This window comes from Scyliorhinus torazame, chromosome 18 (genome assembly GCF_047496885.1).
Source record: "Scyliorhinus torazame isolate Kashiwa2021f chromosome 18, sScyTor2.1, whole genome shotgun sequence".
Classification (NCBI taxonomy): Eukaryota; Metazoa; Chordata; class Chondrichthyes; order Carcharhiniformes; family Scyliorhinidae; genus Scyliorhinus; species Scyliorhinus torazame.
Genome location: NC_092724.1, coordinates 21,102,974 through 21,129,975, shown reverse-complemented (window position 1 = coordinate 21,129,975; position 27,002 = coordinate 21,102,974). Strand labels below are relative to the sequence as shown.

Here is a 27,002-nt window from a genome sequence, read left to right as displayed (position 1 = left end):
GTGGATTGGCCACGCTAAATTGTCCCTTTACATAGAATTTACAGTGCAGAAGGAGGCCATTCGGCCCATCGAGTCTGCACCGGCTCTTGGAAAGAGCATCCTACCCAAGGGCAATTTTGGACACTAAGGGCAATTTATCATGGCCAATCCACCTAACCTGCACATCTTTGGGCTGTGGGAGGAAACCGGAGCACCCGGAGGAAACCCACGCACACACGGGGAGGATGTGCAGACTCCGCACAGACAGTGACCCAAGCCGGAATCGAACCTGGGACCCTGGAGCTGTGAAGCAATTGTGCTATCCACAATGCTACCGTGCTGCCCTTAATTGGAAAAAAAATTTGGGTATTCTAAATTTATGTATCAAAAGAGGATTGTTGACTGCTCAGGGACATGTAGAAATGGAACAGAGCACAGGCACACTTTGGAGATGAATGAATTGTTCCATTGTTCTTGGAGACGGACGATGAGGAGTATATATCCCTCTGAAACACGGGTCAATGTCCCTTCCACACAAATTGACCTCTTCCATGATTCTTAAATATGGTGTCTCCACACCGCAGTAAGCAGCTGCCCCGATTGATTTCCCATTTTATTTTGAACCGAATCTTTGCTTTGGGAACTATTCAAACCTCAGCCTCAGCATTTGATTCACAAAATACAACTGGGCGGAGGATTCCCTTAAACCAACACGTTGCATAATTGGCATTTAGTGTTTGCACAGCAGGTGAAGCATCACCAGGGAACAGACAGGTGTAGATAAGAACAAAGTCCAAGGTGTGCGTGCTTGAAATGAGTCAGAGAGCTTGAAGGTTGTCAGGGTGACAGTGGCACTTGGATGTGAGATACTGAGCTAACAAAGTCTAACAAATTGAAGAGTGCTGTTCTATTGAGCAAGTGGGGGCGGGGGGGGGGGGGGGGGGATGAATGAAGATTGCAACACCATGGAAATTGATTGGCATTTTCAAAGTGGGCGTCGCGACCCGCGGGTAGGTCGCGGGCGAATGTTGGAAGGATTGCGGGAGCGTTTCCGATCGCGGGAATTCAGGCGCAACTGCCGCAGCTGGTGGCTTTTAAAAACGATGGGCGCGACCGGCTTTAAAAATGCGGGCGTGCTGCGCATGCATGCTGGCTCATCAGTACGCATGCCCGGAGCCCAGCGAGGGACATCGCCTCTTCCTGATGTCAGCGTGCTGCGTCTTCCTTCATCTGTCTTGAACATGCTCAATGGCTGTGCCTGCAGAACTCTCTTTGATCATGAATTTCAGAGATTAAAAGGGTTCACATTGAGTTGAGTAATTCCTCCTCATCTATGTCTAAAATCGTCGCATTGTAATTTGCTGACTATATCCCAGGCTGTAAACCACCCTTCTGAGGAAAACTTACATTCTGCATCTGCTCTGTAGAGTCCTGAGAGAATAATGCCTGTTTCAATGAGCACAGTACAAAGTCTTACAACACCAGGTTAAAGTCCAACAGGTTTGTTTCGAGCTCCGAAAGCTAGTGACATCGAAACAAACCTGTTGGACTTTAACCTGGTGTTGTAAGACTTCGTACTGTGCTCACCCCAGTCCAACGCCGGCACCTCCACATCATGTTTCAATGAGATCATTTCTCATTCTTCGCTACTCTAGAATATAGAATATAAGCCCAGGCTCACCTCTCACATTAAAGGTAACAGAAAATGGTGGGTCGTGAATGCCGGCCAGTGTGGGCTGCGACGATCGGCCGACGTGGGTCCCGAAGGATGACCGGTTGGTAAAAATGGGTCCCGGGCAAAAAAGTTTGAAAAACACTGGTGTAGGCGAAGTGTAGAGTAAGGGTCTGAAGAGATCGGGTGGCAGCCAATTTCGGCACAGCAAGATCCCCCAGTGTGATGAAGACCAATTCTTTTTTGTTTGTTTGGGGTGGGTGGTAGATGATGGAGAGATAAACATTGACACCAAAGTAGATCCCTTGGCCATCTTCCAATCATGGCCCTGGGATTTTTTTTTACCATTATCCGAGAGGGCAGATAGGCCCTCGTTTTAAAATGTCATTCAACAATACACTCGCACTTCTGGACAGTGCAGGACTTGCTGAATGTTGAACTGGGAGAGACGACATGGATTGTGCTCAAATAAGATTCAGACTCACTTCTGAGCTACAAAAGCAAAGGTGTTACCCATTGAACCACGGCTATTACTTTGTATCTGGAAGCAGGAACAGGAAAGGGGATTGACAGCGACACTGGCCAGTAGATCCAGTTCTAGGTGATATGGGTTTTGTGTCTGTTGTGGGGGAGTCCTCTTGTGGTGTATTCATGCATAACGATTCTACCTCTCAACAATAACCTTTACCAGCTCTCGAGCTTCCTCACACATTCGGTGCTGTTGATTTGATATTCACATTCTTAAAATGTAACATTTTATTTCCTGAAGGTCTTGCGATGTGACTTAAATAAGAAAAAATGCACAAAACTGCAGATTTCACTGCCAAACCAAACTAACACAAAGATCTGCAAAAAGTAATCAAACAAACTCCCTTTATATGTTTTCAGAGCTTTACTCAGTATCTAACCCCGTGCTGTACCTGCCCTGGGAGTGTTTGATGGGGACAGTGTAGAGGGAGCTTTACTCTGTATCTAACCCCGTGCTGTACCTGGCCTGGGAGTGTTTGATGGGGATAGCGTAGAGGGAGCTTTACTCTGTATCTAACCCCGTGCTGTACCTGGCCTGGGAGTGTTTGATGGGGACAGCGTAGAGGGAGCTTTACTCTGTATCTAACCCCGTGCTGTACCTGTCCTGGGAGTGTTTGATGGGGACAGTGTAGAGGGAGCTTTACTCTGTATCTAACCCCGTGCTGTACCTGTCCTGGGAGTGTTTGATGGGGACAGTCCAGAGGGAGCTTTACTCTGTATCTAACCCCGTGCTGTACCTGTCCTGGGAGTGTTTGATGGGGACAATGTAGAGGGAGCTTTACTCTGTATCTAACCCCATGCTGTACCTGCTCTGGGAGTGTTTGATGGGAACAGTGTAGAGGGAGCTTTACTCTGTATCTAAACCTGTGCTGTACCTGTCCTGGGAGTGTTTGATGGGGACAGTGTAGAGGGAGCTTTACTCTGTATCTAACCCCGTGCTGCACCTGTCCTGGGAGTGTTTGATGGGGACAGTCCAGAGGGAGCTTTACTCTGTATCTAACCCCGTGCTGTACTCGCCCTGGGAGTGTTTGATGGGGACAGTGTAGAGGGAGCTTTACTCTGTATCTGACCCTGTGCTGTACGTGTCCTGGGAGTGTTTGATGGGGACAGTGTAGAGGGAGCTTTACTCTGTATCTAACCCCGTGCTGTACTTGTCCTGGGAGTGTTTGATGGGGACAGTGTAGAGGGAATGTTACTCTATCTAACCCCGTGCTATATCTTTCCTAGGAGTATTTGAAGGGGACAGTGTAGAGGATCTTTGCTCTGTGTCTAACCCCATGCTGTACCTGTCCTGGGAGTGTTTGATGGGGGCAGTGTAGAGAGAGCTTTACTCTGTATCTAGCCCCGTGCTGTACCTGTCCTGGGAGTGTTTGATGGGGACAGTGTAGAGGGAGCTTTACTCTGTATCTAACCCCGTGCTGTACCTGTCCTGGGAGAGTTTGATTGGGACAGTGTAGAGGGAACTTTACTCTGTATCTAACCCCGTGCAGTACCTGCCCTGGGAGTGTTTGATGAGGATTGTTTAGAGGGAGCTTTACTTTGTAAAATTAGTTATGGGTTAAAATATCGTTGGCAAGTTATCGGTGGGTATTTATTGCCAAACCCTATTTTGCCTCGCAAACATCATCTTCTGTTTTGATGTGGCTAAACTGCCACTTCAGAGGGTAGTGACACTGCAGCATTGCAGATGTGGGACTGGCGTCACACAACAGGCAGAGTCCGGGGAATTTTCTATCAGTAAAGGAGCAGTCATGAATCATCGAGATTTCACAGCAATCCAACAGAGTCTGGTCACTTTATCTGATAGCAGCTTTTTATTTTCCATATTTATAAAAAACGAAATTCAAATTCTCAGAATGCCAGACGGAGAGATATTTTCTGCAATGCAATGCTTGAATGGGCAGTGGAAGCAAATTCAATAGTAACTTTCAAAAAGGAATTTGATAAATTCTTGGAAAGGAACATTTGCAGGGCTCTGGGAAATGAACGGGAAGAGTGGGACGAATTGGGTGGTTCTTTCAAAGAGCTGGCACAGGCTTGATGGACCAAATGCCCTCCTTCTGTGATGTGTGAAATTTCTGGGATTGCTTAGTTCACTCACCCAAAGTAAGGAGCAGACTTGATGAATGGCTGTCAATGGATGATTATCAGATTTGGACGCTAAAAACATTCCAGAGATGATAAAGCAACCGACACGGCCATAAACAAGGCAGCAGTGTAGATTTATTCCATTTTTGATGATGCTCTGATCAAGTTTATTGCACTGACCTTTATCATCCACCATCGAACTTCAAGAATCTCATGAACTTCAATGAAACCACTCTCTGTTTTACTCCCAAATGCTGTGTGCCTTTGTGCAATTCCTCCGCCCTGTCCCAATGAACATTTGGAACATAAAAGCAGGAGCAGGCCATTCAGCCCCTTGAGCCTGCTCCACCATTGAACTGGATCATGGCTGATCTTAAATAAATAATCTTTTTATTGTCACAAGTCGGCTTACATTAACACTGCAATTAAGTTCCTGTGAAAAGAACACCAGCGCCTGTTTGGGTACACAGAGGGAGAATTCAGAATTCGCAGCTGGTACAGGAATTGAAACCTTAATTCACTGCAAGGTGATGAGAGTGAGTGAACATAGGCTTTATTAACCAAGAACTTGCCTGCCTGTGTCTGCTGTACAAATGAGCGCCGCCCCCAGGCGGACGGTCTATATACCGTCCGAGGGGGGGCGGAGCCAGAGGCATAGCCCACCAGGTTCCAGTACAATACCTGTAAGGAGATCACATTACCATTGAGCAACAGTGCTACACAGACAGCTTATACTATGGTGAATAAATTCATCACAATTACAAACCAGCTGAATAGCCCACTGAGCTAAACCAGCCTTCAAGGCCACCTTCCCGCACTATCCCCATATCCCTTGATGCCATTGGCCTCTAGAAATCTATTGACCTCTGCTTCGAATATATTCAATGATTGAGTCTCGACAGCCCAAACACTCGGTAGGACAGGTACAGCAGGATTTTAATAACAGGGTAAAGCTCCCTCAAACTGTACCCATCAAATACTCCCAGAACGGGTACAGCACAAGGTTAAATAGAAAAGAATCTAATGGAAAAGTTTCTAAGGGCGTGATTTACAAATGGGAACTATGTTCCACAGTGAGCGCGTTTAGCGGGTTTCCTGGTGCTCACAGCGCAGAGATTCACAACGTTATCTAACGTCACATACGGAGCCTCAGCGGGGTACACGTGGTCTTGGCCACACTTAGTCCCGTTTCCTGCACCCAGGAGTCCCGCTCGCTGAAACCCCTCAGTGCAGGGAGCGATCGGGCCGCCATTTAAAAATAGCCCTCCAATTTCTCGAGACCCCCGAACCTCAACCCAGCCCCCCCCCCACATCCACGCAAGGCACATCCCGCCTGATCACTGCCGTGCAAGAATTGCCAGCATGGCACCCTGGCAGCACCCAGTGCCAGGGTGCGCAGGTGTGACACCAGCAGTGGCAGGGAGTACCACCCTTCTCAGAGGGCATGCTCCCAGGGGCCTAGCTGTCTCGTTCAAATGTGCAAATTGGCAGGCTTCACATCACGACCTCTCACGAGATCGCATTAGATCTCATGAGGCGTAGCCAGCAAGGTAGATCCCGGGAACGGGGTCTCCAATCATTTACCGGCCACGTTGTGCAGCGGCGCACTGCTTTTCGGGTGCAGTGTGGCCGGTACATTGAGCCCCAGGTGTCATATAACGGCGGGTTTGGTTGTGAGTTTCTCCCTGTCTCTACTGGCAAGTCCCCCACTGCTAACATCTAGCCACACTTAGGACGCGATTCTCTTGCCGCATTGCGCTCGAGAGAGAGATGCACAACGCGGTGGAGAATCCCGGGAGAGCCCTCCAGCGGGCCTCCCGGGATTCACACAAGCCCCGTGAGACATCAGAGTTGGAACATCGCCCAAAAGAGGCAGGACCAAACCGCGCTCCCGGAAGTATGTCTAAAACCGACTTAAGACCTACCTGCCCGATATCCACCGGCCTCCCTCGATTCTCCGGCATCTCCAGGGAGGCTGCAGCCGGGCGCCGTGCAGTACTGGTCCACACAAACATGGACGGTCTCCTGGGCCATCGGAGACCCCGGGTGGTCAGGGTTAGTGCAGGGTGACCCCCTGGCACTCCTCCTGGAATGAGGGCACCTTGGCACTGCCACCCTGGCACTGACAAGGTGTCCGGGTGGCACAGCCAAGCTGTATGGAGCACTGCCTGGGTGCCAGTGCAAGGGTGCCCAGGTGCCAAGGTGGTACTGCCAAGGGTCAGGGGATGAGGGGGGCCCATGCCAGGAAAGGAGGATGGAGGGGGGATTTGAAGGGTGGGAGTGTGCAGGGCAGATAGGTAGGGGCTTCCAGGAGGTTGGGGGGGGGGTCCTGAAGGGGAGGAGGGGCTGTAAAGGGGTTTGGGGGTGCCTGAAGAGGGACCCCCCCCCCCCAGGGACCCCGTATCAGGGTGTCCTTACTTGGGGAATGTGGGGTTGTGCCCATGTGTGTGGGAGGTGACATAGCCCATGGATGGGGGGGTGTGGGGGACCCACAAGCTCACGTAGAGATCGGGGCACCCTTTCAAAATGCCCCCCCCCCCCACACCCACCCACCCACGGGAAATGTCATTTCCCTCACATAAAGGCAATGCCCCCCCCCCCCCCCCCCCAAGAGATGAATATGGGGTCACTGAGGGCCCCTTTTTCAGGCCTTCCCACTTCTCCATTCACACAACCCCTCATATCAGGACCCCCCCCCCCCCCAAAACCTTCCGGAGGCCCTTTAATACGTGTGTGCGGACCAGTACTAAGCAGCGCCCAGCTGGGGTTTCTCTGTGGAGGCCAGGAGATGCCGGGCCGCAGTTACATCCGGGGTTTTAAACCCACTTAAGCGTGCAAGACTGGGCCCCGCCATTGTGGGCGCGATCCTGATTGCACGATGTGCAATAGCTGTTGGGAAGCCCGTGGGAGGACTCGCCCGGCACCTACCAGTCGCATAGCGCCCCCATTCGGGCACAACATGGCCAGTAGATCATGCGTAGAGAAAACCTCTCTGTACACTTCCCGCCAAACAATCATTGAAAAATATGGTACACTGTTGGCCTAGCCTTGAAATGATTGTCCAAATGGTCTTTTTCATGTTTGGCAACAATTTTCCAACACACCTTTGTCTGTCTCCCAGTTTACGAAGGATTTACAGCTCTGAAACAGGCCATTCGGCCCAACTACTCTATGATGGTGTTTATGTTCCACATGATCCTCCTCCCATTCCTTTTCATGGCACCCCATCCACGTAACTTTCAACCCCTTTGTGTCTTATGTAAAATCTTGCTTCCCTTGAAACGCATCTATGATCAGAACTCCTTCAGGAGTTTTCTAAACATAGGAACAGAAATAGGTCATTCATTCCCTTGAGCTTGTACTGCATTGATGGGCTTTTAATTGGCTGTATGTCCCAGACTTAGGAGCGAGTCTGTGAAGTAATATAGCTCTGAGTGACAAATTCACCAAACATCCTGAACTATCGATAACTCTATGGCAGGAGTTGCTCTTTGGGTAATTAGTTCTGGCTGGTTTTAGCAAGCACAGTCATTCCTTGCTGTTCCTCGATTCTGCTGTGTCCAGCTCTTTTGTCCATTTACTGTGAGCTTATTACTTTTATTACATTTATTTCTGGCGCATCCATAAGCCTTTCAGTTTGATAGATTCTGTGCCAGTGTTAACCCTGCGCCATTCCTTTGGTAAAACTGAGGAGCATGGAGTGTAATTCTGGGTGACACTCTGAGCATGATCTAACCCCCAAAAAAGAGTCAGTTCTGGGCGGGAGTAGAGGTGTCGTTTCCAGCCCATCGAGTCTGCTCCGCTATTCAATGAGATCATGACTGACCTTATATGATAATCCTCAACTCCACTTTCCCACCTTATCTTCATAATCCTCGATTCCCTTACTGATTAAAAATCTGCCTATCTCAGCCATGAACATACTTAACGACCCAGTCTCTACAGCCCTCTATGGTAAAGAATTCCGAAGAAATTCCTCCTCATCTCTATCTTAAATTGGCGACTGCGTACTCTGAGATTACGCCCTCTGGTCCTAGACTCCCCCACAAGTGTAGGCATCCACTCAGCATACGAGCGGATGAACAAGGAATAGAAGTCCGCCATTCAGCCCCCTCAAACCTGTTCTGTCATTCATTGGGATCATGGCTGATCGATTAGTAACATCAAATCTGCACTCCACCCCCTTGCTTTCCAAGAATCTACCCACCTCTTCCCTAAAAATATTCGAAGACTCTGCTTAGACCGTCTTTTCAGAAGACAGTTCCAAAGACTCATAACTCTGAGTGAAAGAATTTCACCTCATCTCCATTTTAAATAGGCAACCCAGTGACCTCCTCATACTAGATTCTCCCACAAGAGGAAACATCCTCTCCACATCCACCCTGTCGAGACCCCTCAGGATCTTTTGGGCGGGATTCTCCAATAATGGGGCTATGTCCCCACACCGGCGTGAAAAGCGACGCCAACCACTCCGGCCCCCGTCAACGGTCCCCGATAATGGGGAATGCTCCCCTTCCTAGGGGGCTAGGTTGGCGACGGAGTGGTCCCCGCAGCTCCAGCCGGCGTGGAAAGGCCCGCCCAAGTTTGTGCATTCGCAGAATGGCCAATGTATTTCCACGCATGTGCGCTACGGCTGGCGTATTTCCGCGCATGTGCGCTACGGCCGGCGTATTTCCGCGCATGTGCGCTACGGCCGGCGTATTTCCGCGCATGTGCGCTACGGCTGGCGTATTTCCGCGCATGTGCGCTACGGCTGGCGTATTTCCGCGCATGCGCGTGGGTTCCCTTCTACGCGCCGGCCCCCAAGCAATATGGCGGAGCCCTACAGGGGTCCGGCGCGGAGGAAAATAGGACCCCACGGGACCAGCCCGCCCGCCGATCGGTAGGCCCCGAGCGTGGGCCCTGCCACCGTGGGGGCCCCTCTCTCCCCGGGTTGGATCCCCCCGGGCCCCCCCCCCCCCCTTCAGAACGGCCCCCACAGACTCACCTTCCCGGTCCCGCTATGTGGGACCTGAGTAACCGACGCCGGCGGGACGCGCTCAAACTCGTCAGCCAGGTCGGGGGCTGTCAACGGCCCCCGAACAGCGTGGTGGGAATCTCGCGGGCGCTCGAGAATCGGCGCTGGAGAATGGGGAAGCCGGCGTCGGGGCGGCAGGGCACGATTCTCGCGTCGCCCCGGGGTTTGGCCATATGTTTCCATCAGGTCGCCCCTCACTCTTCTAAACTCCAGCAGATGCAAGGCTAGCCTCTCCAACCTTTCCTCATAAGACAACCCGTCCAATCCAGATATTGGTTGTGTTTACCTTCTCTGAACTGCATCCATGCTACATCCTTCCTTAAATAAGGAGACCAGTACTGTACAGAGTATTCAGATGTGACCTCACCAATGCTCTGTACAACCGAGGCATAACCTCCCTACTTTTGTAACCAACTCCCTCACAATAAATTATAATATTCTATTAGCTTCCCTAATTACTTGCTGTGGAAAGATCCTGATTTGATTGAGAGTTCCCTGTCCAACATCATCATCAAACTCTGAAACCAGCGATAAATATGATGGGCCTTTAATGTATTTTTGGCTCCGTCAAGATAGCGCAATTACTTGAACAAAGCTTCGATCACGGAGAGCTTGCATTATACAGCACTCGTCATATCCAAACGGTGTCATGGATAATGACTGATTTTAAAGCTGTTATGTGAGGGTAACCTGAGAAACTTAAAACGACTCAGGGTGGAGACCGACATTAAGTTACAATTCTAGAAACCTCGAGGTCCAGCGGGTCTTGGGGCTGTAGGTTGCAGAGATAGTGACAGCGGGTGGGAGGTGATGGGTGAATGGAAATTGGTGCGAGTTAGACACACTTGAAACACGACAGGGCTCCAACCCAGTAGCATCAATTCTCTGATCTGTATTCGGAATGCCGCCTGGAACACTACCCTGAGCATGCATGGGCAGCATGATAGCATAGTGGTTAGCACAATTGCTTCACAGTTCCAGGGTCCCAGGTTCCATTCCTGGCTTGGGTCACTGTCTGTGCGGAGTCTGCACATTCTCCCCGTGTGCGCGTGGGTTTCCTCCGGGTGCTCCGGTTTCCTCCCACAGTCCAAAGATGTGCAGGTTAGGTGGATTGGCCATGCTAAATTGCCCTTAGTGTCCAAAATTGCCCTTCGTGTTGGGTGGGGGTTACTGGGTTATGGGGATAGAGTGGAGGTGTGGGCTTGGGTAGGGTGCTCTTTCCAAGAGCCGGTGCAGACTCGATGGGCCGAATGGCCTCCTTCTGCACTGTAAATTCTATGTCTCCCTGATCTTGCTACGACTTTAAAAACTCTGGTGGTAAATAGTGCTAGTGAGAAAGGACTAATTGCCAGAGTGACTCACCCTGAGCTCCTGCTCTAACGAGAGTGTTGAAAACATCGGCATCTATATCAAGATTGATATCTGGAAGGATTGGGGATTGTTCCGACTGGGAGACCCCTCCCCCGCCTCCCCCACACACCCCCCACCCGCCTCCCCCACACACCCCCCACCCCCCCAGCAGCAACCCTGGTAATCACACTGTCACTTCTTGAGTCACATAAGCTACTGTGTGCAGAGACCAGAATGCCTTCAGTGGTGGATGGATGCCACCTCCCCACACTGAGCCAGGCACAGGAAGATCCCAGGCTCAACTGGGGTTGGGAAGGCGGTGCTGGATTTTAGCCTCAGCACCACTGGGTGAGAATTGGATGAAATCAGCCATAGTTTCCACTCCTGACAGTGATGCCGCTGTAAGGAAAACAACTTGAGCTGGAGACATTTGCAAAGATCTTGGTCCATCAAACGTCTTCAATTGTAACTGGAATGGGGGGGGCGAGCGGGGGGGGGGGGCTGCTCCCCGCCAGGCTCAATGTGACCAGCGAGCCAGTGAGGATGAATGTATTGGTGCCATTTCCCTCTATATTCATTCATCTTTATCTCTATTTTACTTCCTCAGTCTCGGTCCCGGTGACAGCGTTTCTCCTCTTTCTCTCTCTCTCTGACTGTGTTTATTTTCCACTCTACTGTTTTTTGCTCTGTCGCTTCCTCTGTTTTCTCTTTTAATTCCCTCTCTCCTGAATTTTTTTCCCCCTTTCTCCATTCCTACTCTCTGCTTTTATCTCTGCTTCTCTCTGTTCCTGTCTTTCACTCTTTGCAGGAATCTGCCTTATTGTGCTTCTACCTGTTTCTTCTTTCTTTTGTTTTGTCCTTCCGTGTATTTGTCTGGAGCCATCTAACCAGGGACTAGTTTAGCACAGTGGGCTAAACAGCTGGCTTGTAATGCAGAACAAGGCCAGCAGCGCGGGATCATTCCCGTACTGGCCTCCCCGAACAGGCGCCAGAATTTGGCAACTAGGGGCTTTTCACAGTAACTACATTGAAGCCTACTTGTGACAATAAACGATTATTATTATCTTTCTGACACACTCTCTCTCCCTCGCCTTATTTCTCTCTCATTCTTTTGTCAGTCCCTCACTCTGTCTGTCTGTCTGAATCTTTTCTGATTGTCTCTGACCTTCTTGCTCTTTGTTTATCTCTCTATTTTCCCCTGTCTATTCTGTACATCTCTCCCTCTCTCTCTGTCTCTGTTTCTATCCCTTTCTCTGTCTATGCGTAATGTATTTGCCAGCTAATGCAGGGTCACAGTAACAAAGAAAAGCCTTATTGAAGTGTAATATAAACACCAATCACAGTGTGAGGCACACCGGTAGAGATTGTGAGAGTGAGAGGTCTCTGTAAACCATACTGCTGTTGCAGTAACGTTGGGTTGATTCTATCCAACAATCTATCTGTAAGAGTGCTTGATGCTGTGGTGACAATTCAGAGTCAAAAGATTTGCTTTTCTGATGATACCACCTCTCATTCTGACAAGGCCATTACACACACATTAAGGAGGAGTGGGAAGAGGGCTTTGTTGCCAATTTAATGGAATACTATAATAATGTTGCTCTTTAGAGTCGCCAATATGGTACTGAGGCTCTTTTTATGATATGATGCTATGTCCCAACAGCGACACCAATACTGTGGGTGTTTCTATTTCTCTTACTGAACCACGAGGCTTTCCCGTATATCGATCAAAATGCCCCCACAACCAGTTTGTCAGTTCAAGTTCAAAGATGGTTTATTTACACACAAGGGTTACTTCGACATGCAAGCACAATGTACTACAAGTTAAACTGCACCAATAAACTACAATAACCTATACTTAACTTCAGGCGACCGGCACTGTGCAAGTGGATAAGGCCTTTGTCTTGATCACATGGCTGGTTTGAAGAAGTGGCTCTATCTCTGCTGGGCTAATCCGTCAGGTAGCGATCGTTGGTCTTGAACTTTCGTGTCTGGTCATTATGCTGCAGTTGGGCTGGCTCAGGCTGGATTTAAAGGAGGCTGGCACAGGCCCGGTCCAAAAGAGACAAAACACACATGGCTGTGCTCTCTTTTATCCCTCTGGGATTTTGCGCTCTTTGGGGCGGTCCTTAATCTTGGACCCAATAACTCGACAGGCTTCGATCACTGCCTTCGATTTTGTCCAATAAAGGGCCGGGTGCCTTGGTGGCTGGGCGGGTCCTTAGCGGTCATTGACCTTGGCAGTTGGGCTCTCTGAGTAAAGGGAGTGGCACCGATCAGTCTGTGGCTGTATCGGTTTCTTGAGTGCAGTCCTATTGTCCTGGGGAAATGGACCATTAGAATGCAAATGAGCAGGTCTAGCTATCTGGGTTGCAAATACACAGAAGCTCTGTATCTGTCTGAGTCCTGGGTTGGTGTAGAAGCCAGTTATTTTCTATAGGTAAAAGATAGCTATTTAGCATTAAGGCCCTAGTCTATTAAATACCATTTTAAAACTCACTCATAACCTCAGGTCATTTCAAAAAACATATTCAGCATGCAAAACATAGCTTCAACAGAACACAGAAACAGAGAGATTAAAACAGCATTCTTATTCAGCTAATAAATACATTTGCAAGATAACGTGCAGTCGAAGCCCATGACAACAGCATAGCAACAGTATAGAACCTAAAAGAACTATTGTCCCAACAGTCAAGTCAGCAACAAACCAGATCAGGCCGCTTGCGATAACGCCGAATCGCATTCCACAGCTTATACAAGAATACATTTTAGGTTAATGTTGCCTATAAATGAGTGACAACTAACCCTCAAATCAAACTCATTTGATGTTAATCCAAACCAATTAGGATTACATTGGGGTGCAATTAGGTGGCTAAAGACAGATATGATACAGTATAACCCTGATGGATTCTCTGGATCACGCTCTCTCTCTTTCCAGAATCAATCTGTACTTTGACTTAACTATTCGCTGTCTTTCATATTTCAGGTTCTGACTTTGACTTTTGAAGTTATTGCGAGCTGTTTGCAAGAAAATAATTTCTGTGATTCTTTCAAAGTTTCAATTGTCTACAAATTGCCTCTCTGTGAGTCCTATGCTGGCTGGACTTATTAGAGAATAAGACTTTTAAATGATTCTCAATTGTAATCAATAGAAGACAAATAAAACGATTCTTATTTGCACCTGACAAGTTTTAACTTAAATTTCTACTGAGATTTAGTGATTTGCAAAGTGCAGCTGAATCCGCATGGTAGATCTATCAATTGGCCCCAATTCCCATGGTCCTTTGCAGGTGGCCATCTCAGATGGCTATACTTGTACATTAGGAAACTTCTAGAAACGTATAAAAAGATCGAGTGTTGACAAGAAAAAGTAAGACAGTTCTACAGGCATTAGTGTTGAAGCCTCTGTTGGCATCACTGGGAGATACTAACACTCCTTCCCTGTGACTCAGGGAGTCAAGTTAAATGAGATCAAGAAAACACAAAATTAGTTTTCATATAATTGACAAATGAAGTAGGAGTAGAGATAGGAATATTCTAAACTCGGCAAGTTGCGATCTTGTATTATTTGCTGAAAGGACAGTGGAATCAGATTCAACAGGAATGTTCAAAAAGGAATTGGATAAATAATCGGAGACCTGGATTTGATTCCTGACTTGGGTGACTGTCTGTGTGGCGTTTGCACCTTCTCCCAGTGCCTGCGAGGCTTTCCTCCGGGTGCTCCGGTTTCCTCCCAGTCCAAAGATGTGCGGGTTAGGTGGATTGCCCATGATAAATTGCCCCCTAAATCCAAAGGTTAGGTGGGGTTACGGGAATGGGGCTAGGGTTTGGGCCTAGGTGGGGTGCAGATGGCGATGGGCCGATTGGCCTCCATCTGCACTGTAGGGATTCTGTAACTCCCCCGCTCTTCTTTGAAATAGTGATATGAGAACATCTACATCTGCTCATGAGAGCAGAGAGGGTTTTGTGCTGCACCCAAAAGACAGTGCCTCTGGCAGTGCAGTATTCCCTCAGTACCACACTGGGAGCAATAGCTTGGATTTCATGCTTAGGTTTCTGGCATGGGATTTGAACTCAAAACATTATGATTCTGAGACAAGGGTGTTCCCCACTCAGCCAGATATTGAGGAAGAGGGTCATTATCTTTGGAATTCTCTTTCCCAGAGAGTAGTGGAGCCTGGGTCACCAGAGGTCAAGGATTATGGAGGGTGGGGTTGGAGGGTGGGGAGGCAGTGTCGGGTGGGCAAGAAAGTGAATTTGAAGCCACAATCAGAGCACCATGATCTTATTGAAGAAGAGGAGCAGGTTCGATGGGCCAAATGTCCTACCCCTCCTATTTCTTATATTCCTAAATGGAGTAACTGGCGATTGAGAAAAGAACATTGTTTAGTTTCGTGCTCAGCTTGAAAACTGGCTCCTCTGAGTCTTCGAGACCCATCAGCAGTCGCATGTATAGCCCACAGAGTGTCCAGCAAGTTCCGAATGCGAGTATGAAGATCTGATAAGCCCTCTGTGAGCCCAGTGAAACTTGAGAGAAGTGAGTTTCTTGCCAAATCCTCAGCAGCAGCCCACCATGTGGAATGTCCCAATATAACTGGAGGTCAAGGAACTTGACAAGAAGACCTTTTGGAATTTCATGGGGCAGAGATCGTGATAGGAGCAGTATAAGATGGAGAGTTCACAGTGAGAATAAAGCTGCTAATTACAGAGAGCCTGGCACAGGAAATGGCCGTTCAGCTAAACTGGTCTTTGCTGGAGCTTATACTCCACATGGACCTCCTACTCAAATTGCCTTTTCCCATCGCTTATCCCATCCTTATCCCTCTATTCCCTCCTCTCGCCAGTGTGGTGATATGCATCACTGTAAATACACAAGGGGTTAATGTAAATACACTACAACTAAGTAAACACTAGAGGGAGCACCGGAGATGCCATGACATGCAGACATACAGCTAATGAACACATAGAATAGGACACAACCAATGAGCAGTCAAGACACCCAGAGGTGACTCATGGGGGCATTACATAACCCATACATAAGGACAGGGCACACATGCTCTGTCTCTTTCCAGGGCGACACTTAGAGAGTAGGACAGGGGCAGATCAGAAGCATCACACCCACCACGTGGCTTAGAGCAGACTGGTTAGTTAGACTGAGTTACTATAGCAAGATTAGCAGGAGAGTCAAACTCATAGAGAACTGTGCTAATTGTTCAATAAATCACATTGAACTTACTTCAAAGTCTGGAGTATCTTTTGGTCAAAGCTGCATCGAGTTGCAGCCTGTGTTATCCCAGAGTACATAACACAACAGCCAGTATACATCAATCTTCTCTTCTTCAACCACTCCATTTAAAAAAAGTTATTTTGAGGAATGTCCATCTCTAATTGCCCCTGAACAAAGTGTTTTGCTTGAACATTTCCAAGGACAGTTAAGAGTCACCACATGAAAATGAAATGAAATCAAAATCGCTTATTGTCACTAGTAGGCTTCAAATGAAGTTACTGTGAAAAGCCCCTAGTCGCCACATTCCGGTGCCTGTTCAGGGAGGCTGTTACGGGAATCGAACCGTGCTGCTGGCCTGCCTTGGTCTGCTTTCAAAGCCAGCGATTTAGCCCTGTGCTAAACAGCCCCTGCGGATCTGGAGTCACATGTAGGCCAGACCGGGTAAGGACGGCAGATTTCTTTCCCCTAAAGGGGAATCAGATGGGTTTTTGCGAAAATCAACAGTGGCTTCATGGTCATCATTAGACTTATTGAATTCAAATTCCACCAGATGCCAAGGTGGGGTTTGAACTTGGGACCCCAGAGCATTACCCTGGGTCTCTGGATTACTAGTCCAGTGACATGACCACTACACAACCCCCTTCCTGTCACAATGAATTTCGCATTCAATCATAAAATCCCTACAGTGCAACCGGAGGCCATTCGGCCCATCAAATCTGCACCAGCCCTTGGAAAGAGCACCTGACTTAAGCCCACTCCTCAACCCCGTAACCCAGTAAACCCCACCTAACCTTTTGGACACGAAGGGGCAATTTATCATGGCCAATCCACCTAGCGTGCACATTGGTAGACTGTGGGGGGAAACCGGAGCACCCGGAGGAAACCCACGCAGACACGGGGAGAAAGTGCAAACTCCACTTAATGTGTTAAAAAAAAGTTTTCCCCAAATCCTCCTATTCATTATTATATTTTACTCACACACCCTTGCACTGGCCTCCCTACCAGCGGAAATACTTTCTCCACAAGCACCCTATCAGAGCCCTTCATATTTTGAAAAGCCTCTGTCAGGCTTCCTCTGATAATTCACTATACCACAGAAAACACTCTCAGGCCATTCAGTCTCTCCTGATCAGCTTCATCCGGTAACATCTTGGTGAATGCTTTCTGCACCTTCTCCAGTTGGATCGCCCCTTCGAAGGCCCGTGTGGCTTTAGCATATGACATGAAAAATAAACAACTTTTTCGCCAACCAAGAATGCAACTGAAGAAAGTGGCTGGACCGACTGATTATTTAAACTAGCCAGTTTGAAGGTGGATGGGATAAATTTGGATTGGCACAGAATTTACCTGGCAATGTTATGGCCTGCTGAGCGCAGAATTGGACTGCTGGGGTCAAAGGCCCCCAGGGGACATGTCTGCCAGTGATGAGTGCTGACAAGGTCACACGGATGGGTTGGCTAGTGAAGAGGCTTGAGTTAACCCATCACTCCCCCACCCCATCACTCTCCCTGTGCCCACTGGTCTGCATTGACCTCCTAACAGACTGTGGTTCTATCAAATGAAAATATGCTCTTCCTGTGAATGCCCAAAACAAAGCAATCAGGAATATTTATAGGCTCGCTTGCAGCTACCTTGGGAGCCAACCATCCCTTTAAGAGTGCCCCCAGTCTGAATGTTCGGTGGCTATTTGAAGGAGGTGGCGATTTCGACGGGCAAATGAACAATCCCTGCTGCTGAAAAGAGATCACAGGGAGTGAGTGAGAGAGGGCAAAAGATTTGAAATTTAGAACAAGCAGCGTGTGAAATATTTCCTCTCAACGCTTGGGCATATCTGCAACAGAAACCGTTTTGTTGAACTTTTCAACTTCTGGGCTGCAACTCTTTTGTGTATTTTCTGTTTCTTGAGTGTTATCGAGGAGGGCTGGCTTTGCGTTGGGCGTGTGGTCATCGTTTTGGGGGGGGGGGGGGGGTTGCGAATGTCTCTTAAACAACCGGTTCTGTGAACTTTGAAACGTCCTCGAAACTCCCCTGGATCTGGGGGCAAAAAGAGTTTGGAGATTTTTACCGCCAACATTGCCTCTGAATGTTTTACTTTCTCTCTCAGCTTCCTCTTCCGATTTGACAGGAGATTGGAATTTAAATCGAGAAGTGCGAGGGACATCTCCTTTTCACAGGAGTTGGCTGTTTCCTGAAGTCTCTGGCTCCACATTTCCCTCCCTGAAGATATCTCTTGATCTCCCTCGCTCCAGTTAAACAGACGAGTCAGCTGGCGAGGGTTTCTCTGCCAAGTGGGGCGGGTTTGTCTTTGATACAAGTTTTCTTGGAGTTGTTGTCAGGGCAGAAATTGACTTTCTCCCCGGGTGAGAAGCTCCCCCAGGAACCCCCCCCCCCCCCCCCAAAGGTTCCTCTGGGGATTTCCGAGTGTGGATTTTGCAATGTCAGCAGAGACAGGAGGAGCTGGGGGAGAGGGGTCTCCGACTGAGCAGGGAGCAGAGCTCGTTCCCCCTCTGGGTACTGGCATGGAGGCACCTTGCCCCCTGAGTGAAGATGGCACCGCCGGAGGGCTCTCCCAAGCCGGGAAGAGCTTACTCCCCGTCCCCAGAGCCCCCGGGAAATCTCCCAGTGACTCCCCCAAAGCCTCTCCCCGGAACTCGCCCAGAAACTCGCCGCTGCTCTTCCGCAAGCTCATGATGAACAGGAATATCCGCTTGCAGCGCCGATTCACCGTGGCTCAAACCTGGTAAGGGCGCAAATTTGGGCGCAGGGCAAACATGGTAAAAGTGCAACGAGATCCAGGTGTGAGGAGAGGTGAGAATTTTGTTTTACTGTAACATTGTACCAGGACAAGCTGTCGGCTGGGAGGAGGCTGGATTCACTCCCAGGTCAATATTCTCCTAAAATATATATCCCACTGAGTGCAAAACTGTTTATAGTACATAATTGCATCTATTATATAACTGTTATACTGGGAATAACATCAGAGTACATAATAACCTTATTACTGGATTTAACATTGAACACTGTGTGTTACTGGGTATAACATTGTAACTAATAAAATAAAGGGTTACTGGGTATAACACTACATATTAAATAATAACCCTGTTACTGGGAAGAACTAATATATATACACTGTGTTCCTGGGTGAAACACTATATATTAAATAATAACCTTGTTACTGGATAAAACATTGTATACATTATATTGTGCAGTGGTAGACTCGATGGGCCGAATGGCCTCATTCTGCACTGTATGTTCTATATAACACTGTTACTGGGTATAACACTATATATTATATAATAACCATAAAATGTAAGTAAAGTTGCCATAGTCCCAGATGACCATAGGCTGCTTTCCCCTTTGAGGGGAGAGAGCTGACTGGTGGTGATTTAATTGGAGGATCATCACACCTCAGGGGAGGGGCAAGGTTGAGATGGTGGAGTCTACATGAATAAGCTCAGCCGGTACAGGGATTGAACCCAAGCTGCTGGCCTTGTTCTGCATCACAAACTAGCTGTCCAGCCAGGATGCCCAGGTGGCACTGCCAGGCTGGCAGGGGGGACTGCCAGTGTCGAGGTGCCTGGGCCCTCCAAGCCTGCGCCGGCCAGGCTACCCGACTAACCTAAAACCTTCTACACTTCCGTGGTCCGTATCCCTCTATTCCCATCCTATTCATGTATTTGTCCAGACACCCCTTAAACGTCACCATAGTCCCTGCTTCCACCACCTCCTCTGGCAGTGAGTTCCAGGCACCCACTACCCTCTGTGTAATAAACTTACCTCGCACATCCCCTCTAAACTTTGTCCGTTGTTTCAGCGAGAACAAACCAAGTTTATCCAATCTCTCCTCATAGCTAATGCCCTCTATACCAGGCAACATCCTGGTAAACCTCTTCTGTACTCTCGCCATAGCCTCCACATCCTTCTGGTAGTTTAGTGACCAGAATTGAACACTATATTCCAAGTGTACCATTGTACATGTGATATAACACAGTATGTTACTGGGTACAACACTGTATCTACTGTATTAATGGGTGTAACTCTTGGGTGGCACGGTAGCACAGTGGTTAGCACTGTTGCTTCACAGCTCCGGGGTCCCAGGTTCGATTCCCAGCTTGGGTCACTGTCGGTGCGGAGTCTGTGTACTCTGTGTACCCGAACAGGTGCCGGAATGTGGCAACTAGGGGCTTTTCACAGTAACTTCATGACAGTATTCATGTAAGCCTACTTGTGACAATAAAGATTATTATTATTAAAATAAATTTAGAGTACCCAATTATTTTTTTTCCAATTAAGGGCCAATTTAGCATGGCCAATTCACCTACCCTGCAGATCTTTGGGTTGTGGGGGTGAAACACACATAGACACGGGAGGAATGTGCAAACTCCACACGGACAGTGACCTGGGACTGAAATCGAGTTAATGGGTATAACACATATATAACACTGTGTGTTACTGGATATAACACTGTATATAGTATAATAACTCACTGTGTTACTGGATATAACACTATATATTATATAATACTGTGTTACTGGATATAACACTATGTATTGTATAATAACACACTGTGTTACTGGGTATAACACTGTATATTATATGTTAGCACACCCTGTGCTGACTGGGATCAGGAGCGGGAACCCGAGCTGATATTAACCTTGCCTGCCCAGGTGATGATCTGCCTTCATACTGAAACGCTGACCTCTGATAACACCCAGAGTGTTTGAAGGTTCCACCCAGAGATGAAGAGTTGGTGATATAATTCCAAGTCAGAATGGTGCATGACATGGGAGGTGGTGGTGTTCCCATTCTGTGCTTCTACAATGAGCACTGAGATCAATCTTCTCGAAAAACCTGAGAGAATAATTTTGATAGCTGCATTTTGCTGGCAATAGATGTTTTGGGCAGTGAGTCCATTTGTTTCTGACGAGAATTTTCTAATTGATTTTCCTTGAGTTTGGTCACTGGGATATCAGGTCACTTTCTGTTGAAATTCAAACCGTTCTAGTCCAGAGTTTGTTCATCATCGTAGTGGTGTTTGACCATAACTAGCGCATGAAATTGAACTTTCTCAAACATGCAACCTCTACCACCTTGAAGGATAAAAATAGTAAATGTAAATAAGTCATATTACGAGCTTGACTGATTGGCTTAAATTGTTTTTTTAGTGTAGCTATGAGCGCACTAAGGGTTGTTCAGCAAGTGCTGCCCAGTTGTGGAATTGCATATAACATAGGGTTTTGTAATTGTGGGCTGGTTGGTTACAGCTTGTACTCTGCCTATTACAAACAATCGAAGGAACATGCTGTTTGATTCCATCAGCCAATTCAATCATTTTCGTTTGAAGTATACTGTTGAAATGCAGTGGCCAATTTTATACATATCAAGCTCCCACAGATGGACTGGGAACAGAGGAAAATAGAATCACAAATGTGCTGTTTATCTTTTTGAGCCTGTTCAACCATTCAATGAGATTGTGGCTGATCTGTGTGCGGAGTGTTGGAAATAAAATCCATCATAGGTCATCGAATTCTTACAGTGCAGAAGGAGGCCATTTGGACCATTGAGTCTGCACCCACCCTCCGAAAGAGCAATCTACCTAGACCCACTCCACCCGTGCAACCCAGTAACCCCACCTAACCTCTGGGTACCAAGGAGCAATTTAGCGTGGCCTTCAATCCTTCTTGAAGAAATCAATGAACGGTTTCCACCTCCAGGTGAACTCCTCTATCGACCCCGCGTAGCGAACTTGACTTTTTCCAACCTCAGGCATTCTGCCAAGTCGCTCACCCTCACCCCTTCGGCAGCTCCAATACATTGGCCAATGCATTGCCTCTCTCCCCACATCCAGACTCCCGGATTTTCTGACATCCCAAATATCGCCACCTCCGGACTGAGGGCCACCCCCACACCCGGAACCTCGGACATAATATCTGACCATCTCACCCAGAACCCCTCCGGTCTTGGACACGCCCATAACATCTGGACGTGATTCGCTGCCCTCCCACACCGCACACTGCCCACACCGGTCTCCCACCCCCACAAAGAACCCGCAACATCCTCGCCACCATCATGTGGGCCCTTGCACCGCCTTAAATAGGATGAGGCTTAACCTCGCACACGACAAGGACACGTTCACCTTCCGCAAGGCCTCCGCCCACGTCCCGGTCAGCATCTCCCCTCCCAGCTCCTCATCCCACTTGCGCTTAATCTCCTCCATCGGGCACCTTCCTTCTCCATTAATTCCTTGTATATATCCGACACCCTCTCGCCACCCCCGGAACCTCGTACCCAGCCCCAACAGCGCAAACCTATGGTTGCCGCATAGCGCCGCCCACAATGACATGCCCTCCAGCCCAATATGTTGCCTGCACTGGCTCCACACCCGTGACTCTGACACCCCCACTGGGCTCACAGAGTACCACCAGCACGTTCTCAAGGACAATTGGGAATGGCAATACATACTGGCCTTGGCAGGACCACCCACATCCGATGGTCGAATACAGAAAATGTTTATTTCTTTCCTGGGATTAGGTTCAGAGTCATCAGCCTTCCCAAAGGAAGCTGCGCTACAGCGGGGGGCGGGGGGGGGGGGGGGGGGGGGGGGGATTATTAGTGATGGGGCCTATTCTCCGACTGGCATAGTCTTCGATTCAGATTACCGCACTGGCGTTGTAGATTCGTGACTTATACCCAGCATGGGACAGAGAAGGGTCCAGGTCCTGCAAGACCCATTCCCCTGGGAAGCAGTCGGTGCTAGTGGGACAGGACTGGAGTTAAGGAGAGGGAGAATGTGGATGTTTTTTGGCTAGCATGAAGCAAACAATTATTTAAAAAAAATAAAAATAGTTTGGGAGTCTTGCCTTCCATCAACTCAATGCTTCCCAGCCACACAAAGAGACGATTTTGTTTAATTCCCGACTGTCACAGTCGAGTCTGGCGTTTACATTGAGCTAAAACACAGCTGTAAAAGTCTGAGGATTGTTTTCCCTCTTTATGAATACTTTTTCTTTAGCTAGTGTAGACAGCGATCGCAGAGTCCTGACCAAGTGAAGTTATTTGTCGTTCTGTGAGGAATGATTTATTTATTGAGACAAAAGTAATAAAAGGACAAGCTCCGGGCGACTTGCAATGATTTACAGACAACAGAATTACAGACAACAGAATAACTTTTCAAGTGCCGTTGCTGCTGTAACATAGTAAATGTGGCAATCAGTGTGTGCACAGCAAGATTCCACAAACAGCGCTAATCTGGATGATCCACCAGGTGATCGGTTTAGGTGCTTTTGGTTGTCCCAGAAGAGGGGAGAATTCCCCGGTCCTTGTTTGAAGCAGATAGAGCCGTAGGATCCTTTACATCCACTCGAGAGGGTAGATGGGGCCCTCAGCCTAATGCCTCACTCTGGAAAGATGGCACCTCAGACAGAGTGGCACTCCCTCGTTACTGACACGAGGAGTGTCGGTCCGGTTTATGGGCTCAAACCTCTGCAGTGGGGCTTGACCCCGGGGCCTCTGACTCGAGTTAAACAATCGGAGTTCCAGCTCCGGACTGCCATCCATAGGAAGAGGAGAAGGCCATTCAGCCTGAGGCTGTTCTGTCCTTCAGTTCGAACATATCCCATCCGCACATCAGCTCTATTTACCTGCTTAAACTCCGTACCCCCAATATCATTATCCAGTCTCCTCCAGTGCTCTTTACTGGGGGGTTTGTATGGACATTAACTGGAGAGAGGCTTGCACTGTGTTATTCAGGACTCTCGGTCAAGTACCCTGTTGAAGCTCCCTGCCTGTGAAAGGAACAAGAGGGAAGTTGACGCCAATGTAAGTTGGCACATTCAGGAGCTGAGAGCAGATTAAAATTAAACAATATGGAACACATTATCCTGTTCAAGGTCTGTAGATAGTGTCCAGTGTCAATACTGGTAATTATACTGGTGTAAATTCTGCTCGAACTCCACTGTCACTCTGATTTCACAGAACATTTGGGAAGGGCATGGGAGCAATATCACTGGTGTAACAAGGGACATGGTTCTGGGATTGGGGCTGAGACACATTAACAGGATTGTGTAGAGGAATCTTTGCTCTGTATCCAACAACATACTGTACACGTTCTGGGAGTGTTTGATGGGACAGTGTAGAGGGAGCTTTACTCTGTATCTAACTGTGTGCTGTACCTATCCTGGGAGTGTTTGATGGGACAGTGTAGAGGGAGCTTTGCTCTTTATCTAACCCTGTGCTGTACCGATCCTGGGAGTGTTTGATGGGGACAGTGGAGAGGGAGCTTTACTCCGTATCTAACCCCGTGCTGTACCTGTCCTGGGAGTGTTTGATGGGGACAGTGTAGAGGGAGCTTTACTCTGTATCTAACCCCCTGCTGCACCTGTCCTGGGAGTGTTTGATGGAGCAGTGTAGAGGGAACTTTACTCTGTATCTAACCCCATGCTGTACCTGTCCTGGGAATGTTTGATGTGGACAGTGTAGAGGGAGATTTATTCTGTATATAACCCTGTGCTGTACCTGTCCTGGGAGTGTATGATGGGGACAGTGTAGAGGGAGCTTTACTCTGTATCTAACCCCGTGCTGTACCTGCCCTGGGAGTGTTTGATGTGGACAGTGTAGAGGGAGCTTTACTCTATATCTAACCCTGTGCTGTACCTGTCCTGGGAGTGTTTGATGAGGACAGTGTAGTGAGAGCTTTACTCTGTTTCTAACCCTTGACCCAGCTGAGGTAGTCAAAGTTCTCGAGTTCTGATATCCTTCACATGAACAAGAAGAGACACTGACTGAGATCTGTGGCTGGGATAAGGGAGTGCAGCTTTAACAGGATTGTAGAGAGTCTGGATTATCAGACCGTACCTGGCATGTGTCCCATGTGGAAAGTTGGCAGTGAGCACTGTATTGAGTGAAATCTGCTGGGTGAAAGCAGAGCTGGAACAAAATATGTTTTGGTGTGAAATAAATAATATATAAATTCGATTAAACCATGTTTGAGAATAAAATCTCAACCATGTCAGAAGCAGAACCCAGTTGAGATGAAAGGATGGTGTAAATGTTCATTCCCACACCCAGCCACGCCGATACTTCATCAAGTGGCTATTCCTCATCGGGGTTTCCAATCAGCACATCAGTGGGATATTTGGCTATGGAGACATCGCAGTCCCAATCTTCTGCAAATCCCTCCATGGCTTCCACTCTCTGTAATATCCATCAGCACATCCCCCCTCAACCCCACCAACGATCCTCGATCTCGGCTCCTCTCCCAATTCTGATCTCTTGTGCATCCCCGGTCTTTAAAAAAAAAAATGTTCTTTTTTAATTTTTCCGATCAAGGGACAATTTAATGTGGTCAATCCCCACCTACCCCATTGGGTTGTGGGGGTGAGACCCACATAGAAACGGGGAGAATGTGCAAACTCCACAAGGATAGTGATCCCGCAGCTGGGATCGAACCGGGTCCTCAGCGCCGTGAGGCGGCCACCGCACCACCCGAAAAATATATATTCTTGTTGAAGCTTTCCATTTTTTACAAATAACACAGCAAAATCCTCAAAACTGGTACAGTACCCTGTATGTGTGTGTGTGTGTGTGTGTGTGTGGGGGGGGGGGGGGGGGGGGGGGGGCGTTTGGATCATATTTTCATTCAGGGGGAGATTGTTAGGGTTGCTGGATGGAATTTGTTCCGGGGTTAATGCATGTGTTAGTTTTGTTTAGCTTTGTAAAGTTTTGGATATGAAATGTTAAAAGTTCAATGAAAATATTTTTTTTTAAACTGGTACAGTTCAGTATTAATGCTCCAGTGTATATAAATACAGATATGGACTGGAGAACGTCAACGCAGTGAGTTCAAATAATCATTAATCTCGGTGCCTCCGTTTATACCAGAAAAGACGGTGACTGGATCATCTAGATAATGAGGGAGAAGAGGATAAAACTATGGAAAGTATAGAAGAAAAACACAACACTAATAGTTCTAACGGGCACTTTCCTCGCACATAATGAGGACTTACAAGACCAGAGGTGAGGTGAGAGTGACTGCCCTTGACATCAAGGCAGCATTTGACCGAGAATGGCATCAAGGAGCCCGAGCTAAACTGGAGTCAATGGGAATCAGGGGGAAAATTCTCCGCTGGTTGGAGTCATACCTGGCACAAAGGAAGATGGTTGTGGTGGTTGGAAGTCAATCATCTTCAGTTCCAAGACATCACTGCAGGAGTTCCTCAGGGCAGTGTCCTCGGCCTACCATCTTCAGCTGCTTCATCAATGATGTCGCTTCCATCATAAGGTCAGAAGTGGGGATTTATGTTCAGCACCATTCGTGACTCCTCAGATAATGAAGCAGTCCATGTCCAAATGCAGCAAGACCTGGACAATATCCAGGCTTGAGCTGACAAGTGGCAAGTCCCACACACAAGTGCCAGGCAATGACCATCTCCTACAAGAGAGGGTCTAACCATCGCTCTTGACATTCAATGGCATTACCATCGCTGAATCCCCCACAATCAACATCCATTGATCAATGAAACTGAACTGGACTAGCCATATTAATACTGTGGCTACCAGGACAGGTCAAAAGCTGAGAATCCTGTGGCAACCAACTCGCCTCCTGACCGCCCCAAGCCTGTCCACCATCCCCACAAGTCAGGAGTGTAATGGAATACTCTCCACTTGCCTGGATGAGTGCAGCTCCAACAACACTCAAGAAGCTCGACACCATCCAGGACAAAGCAGCCCGCATGATTGCTCCTCCTTCCACAAACATTCAAACCCTCCACCACCGATGGACAGTGGCAGCCTTGTGTACCATCTACAAGATGCAGTACAGGAACTCACCAAGGTTCCTCAGACTGCACCTTCCAAAACCCACGACCACTACCATCTAGAAGGACAAGAGCAGCAGGTTCCGCTCAAAGTCACTCACCACCCCGACTTGGAAATATATCACTGTTCCTTCACTGTCGCTGGGTCAAAATTGTGAAACTCCCTCCCTAACCGCAATGGGTGTACCTGCACCTCAGGGACTGCAGCACTTCAAGAAGGCAGCTCACCACCAGCTCCTGAAGGGCAACTATGGATGGGCAATAAATGCTGGCCTAACCTGCAATGCCCACACCTCATAAATTAATCTTTAAAACAACCCATACTAACCA

At 48.1% G+C, this 27,002-nt stretch overlaps 1 protein-coding gene across 4 annotated transcripts in view; it reads left to right on the top strand.

The window, feature by feature from the left end:
• LOC140395019 (3',5'-cyclic-AMP phosphodiesterase 4C-like) overlaps positions 1 to 27,002 on the top strand; it is a 762,139-nt gene that overhangs the window by 182,934 nt on the left and 552,203 nt on the right. Inside the window, exon 1 of one of the 4 annotated variants that reach the window (XM_072482333.1) lies at positions 18,300 to 18,598. The exons of 2 other annotated variants lie outside the window; for them this stretch is intronic. In XM_072482333.1, the coding sequence (XP_072338434.1) occupies positions 18,378 to 18,598 (221 nt within the window). In that variant the 5' untranslated portion in view covers positions 18,300 to 18,377. Of the gene's footprint in view, positions 1 to 18,299; positions 18,599 to 27,002 lie in introns of those variants that run through there. One more of the 4 variants, XM_072482335.1, reaches the window with a different exon arrangement.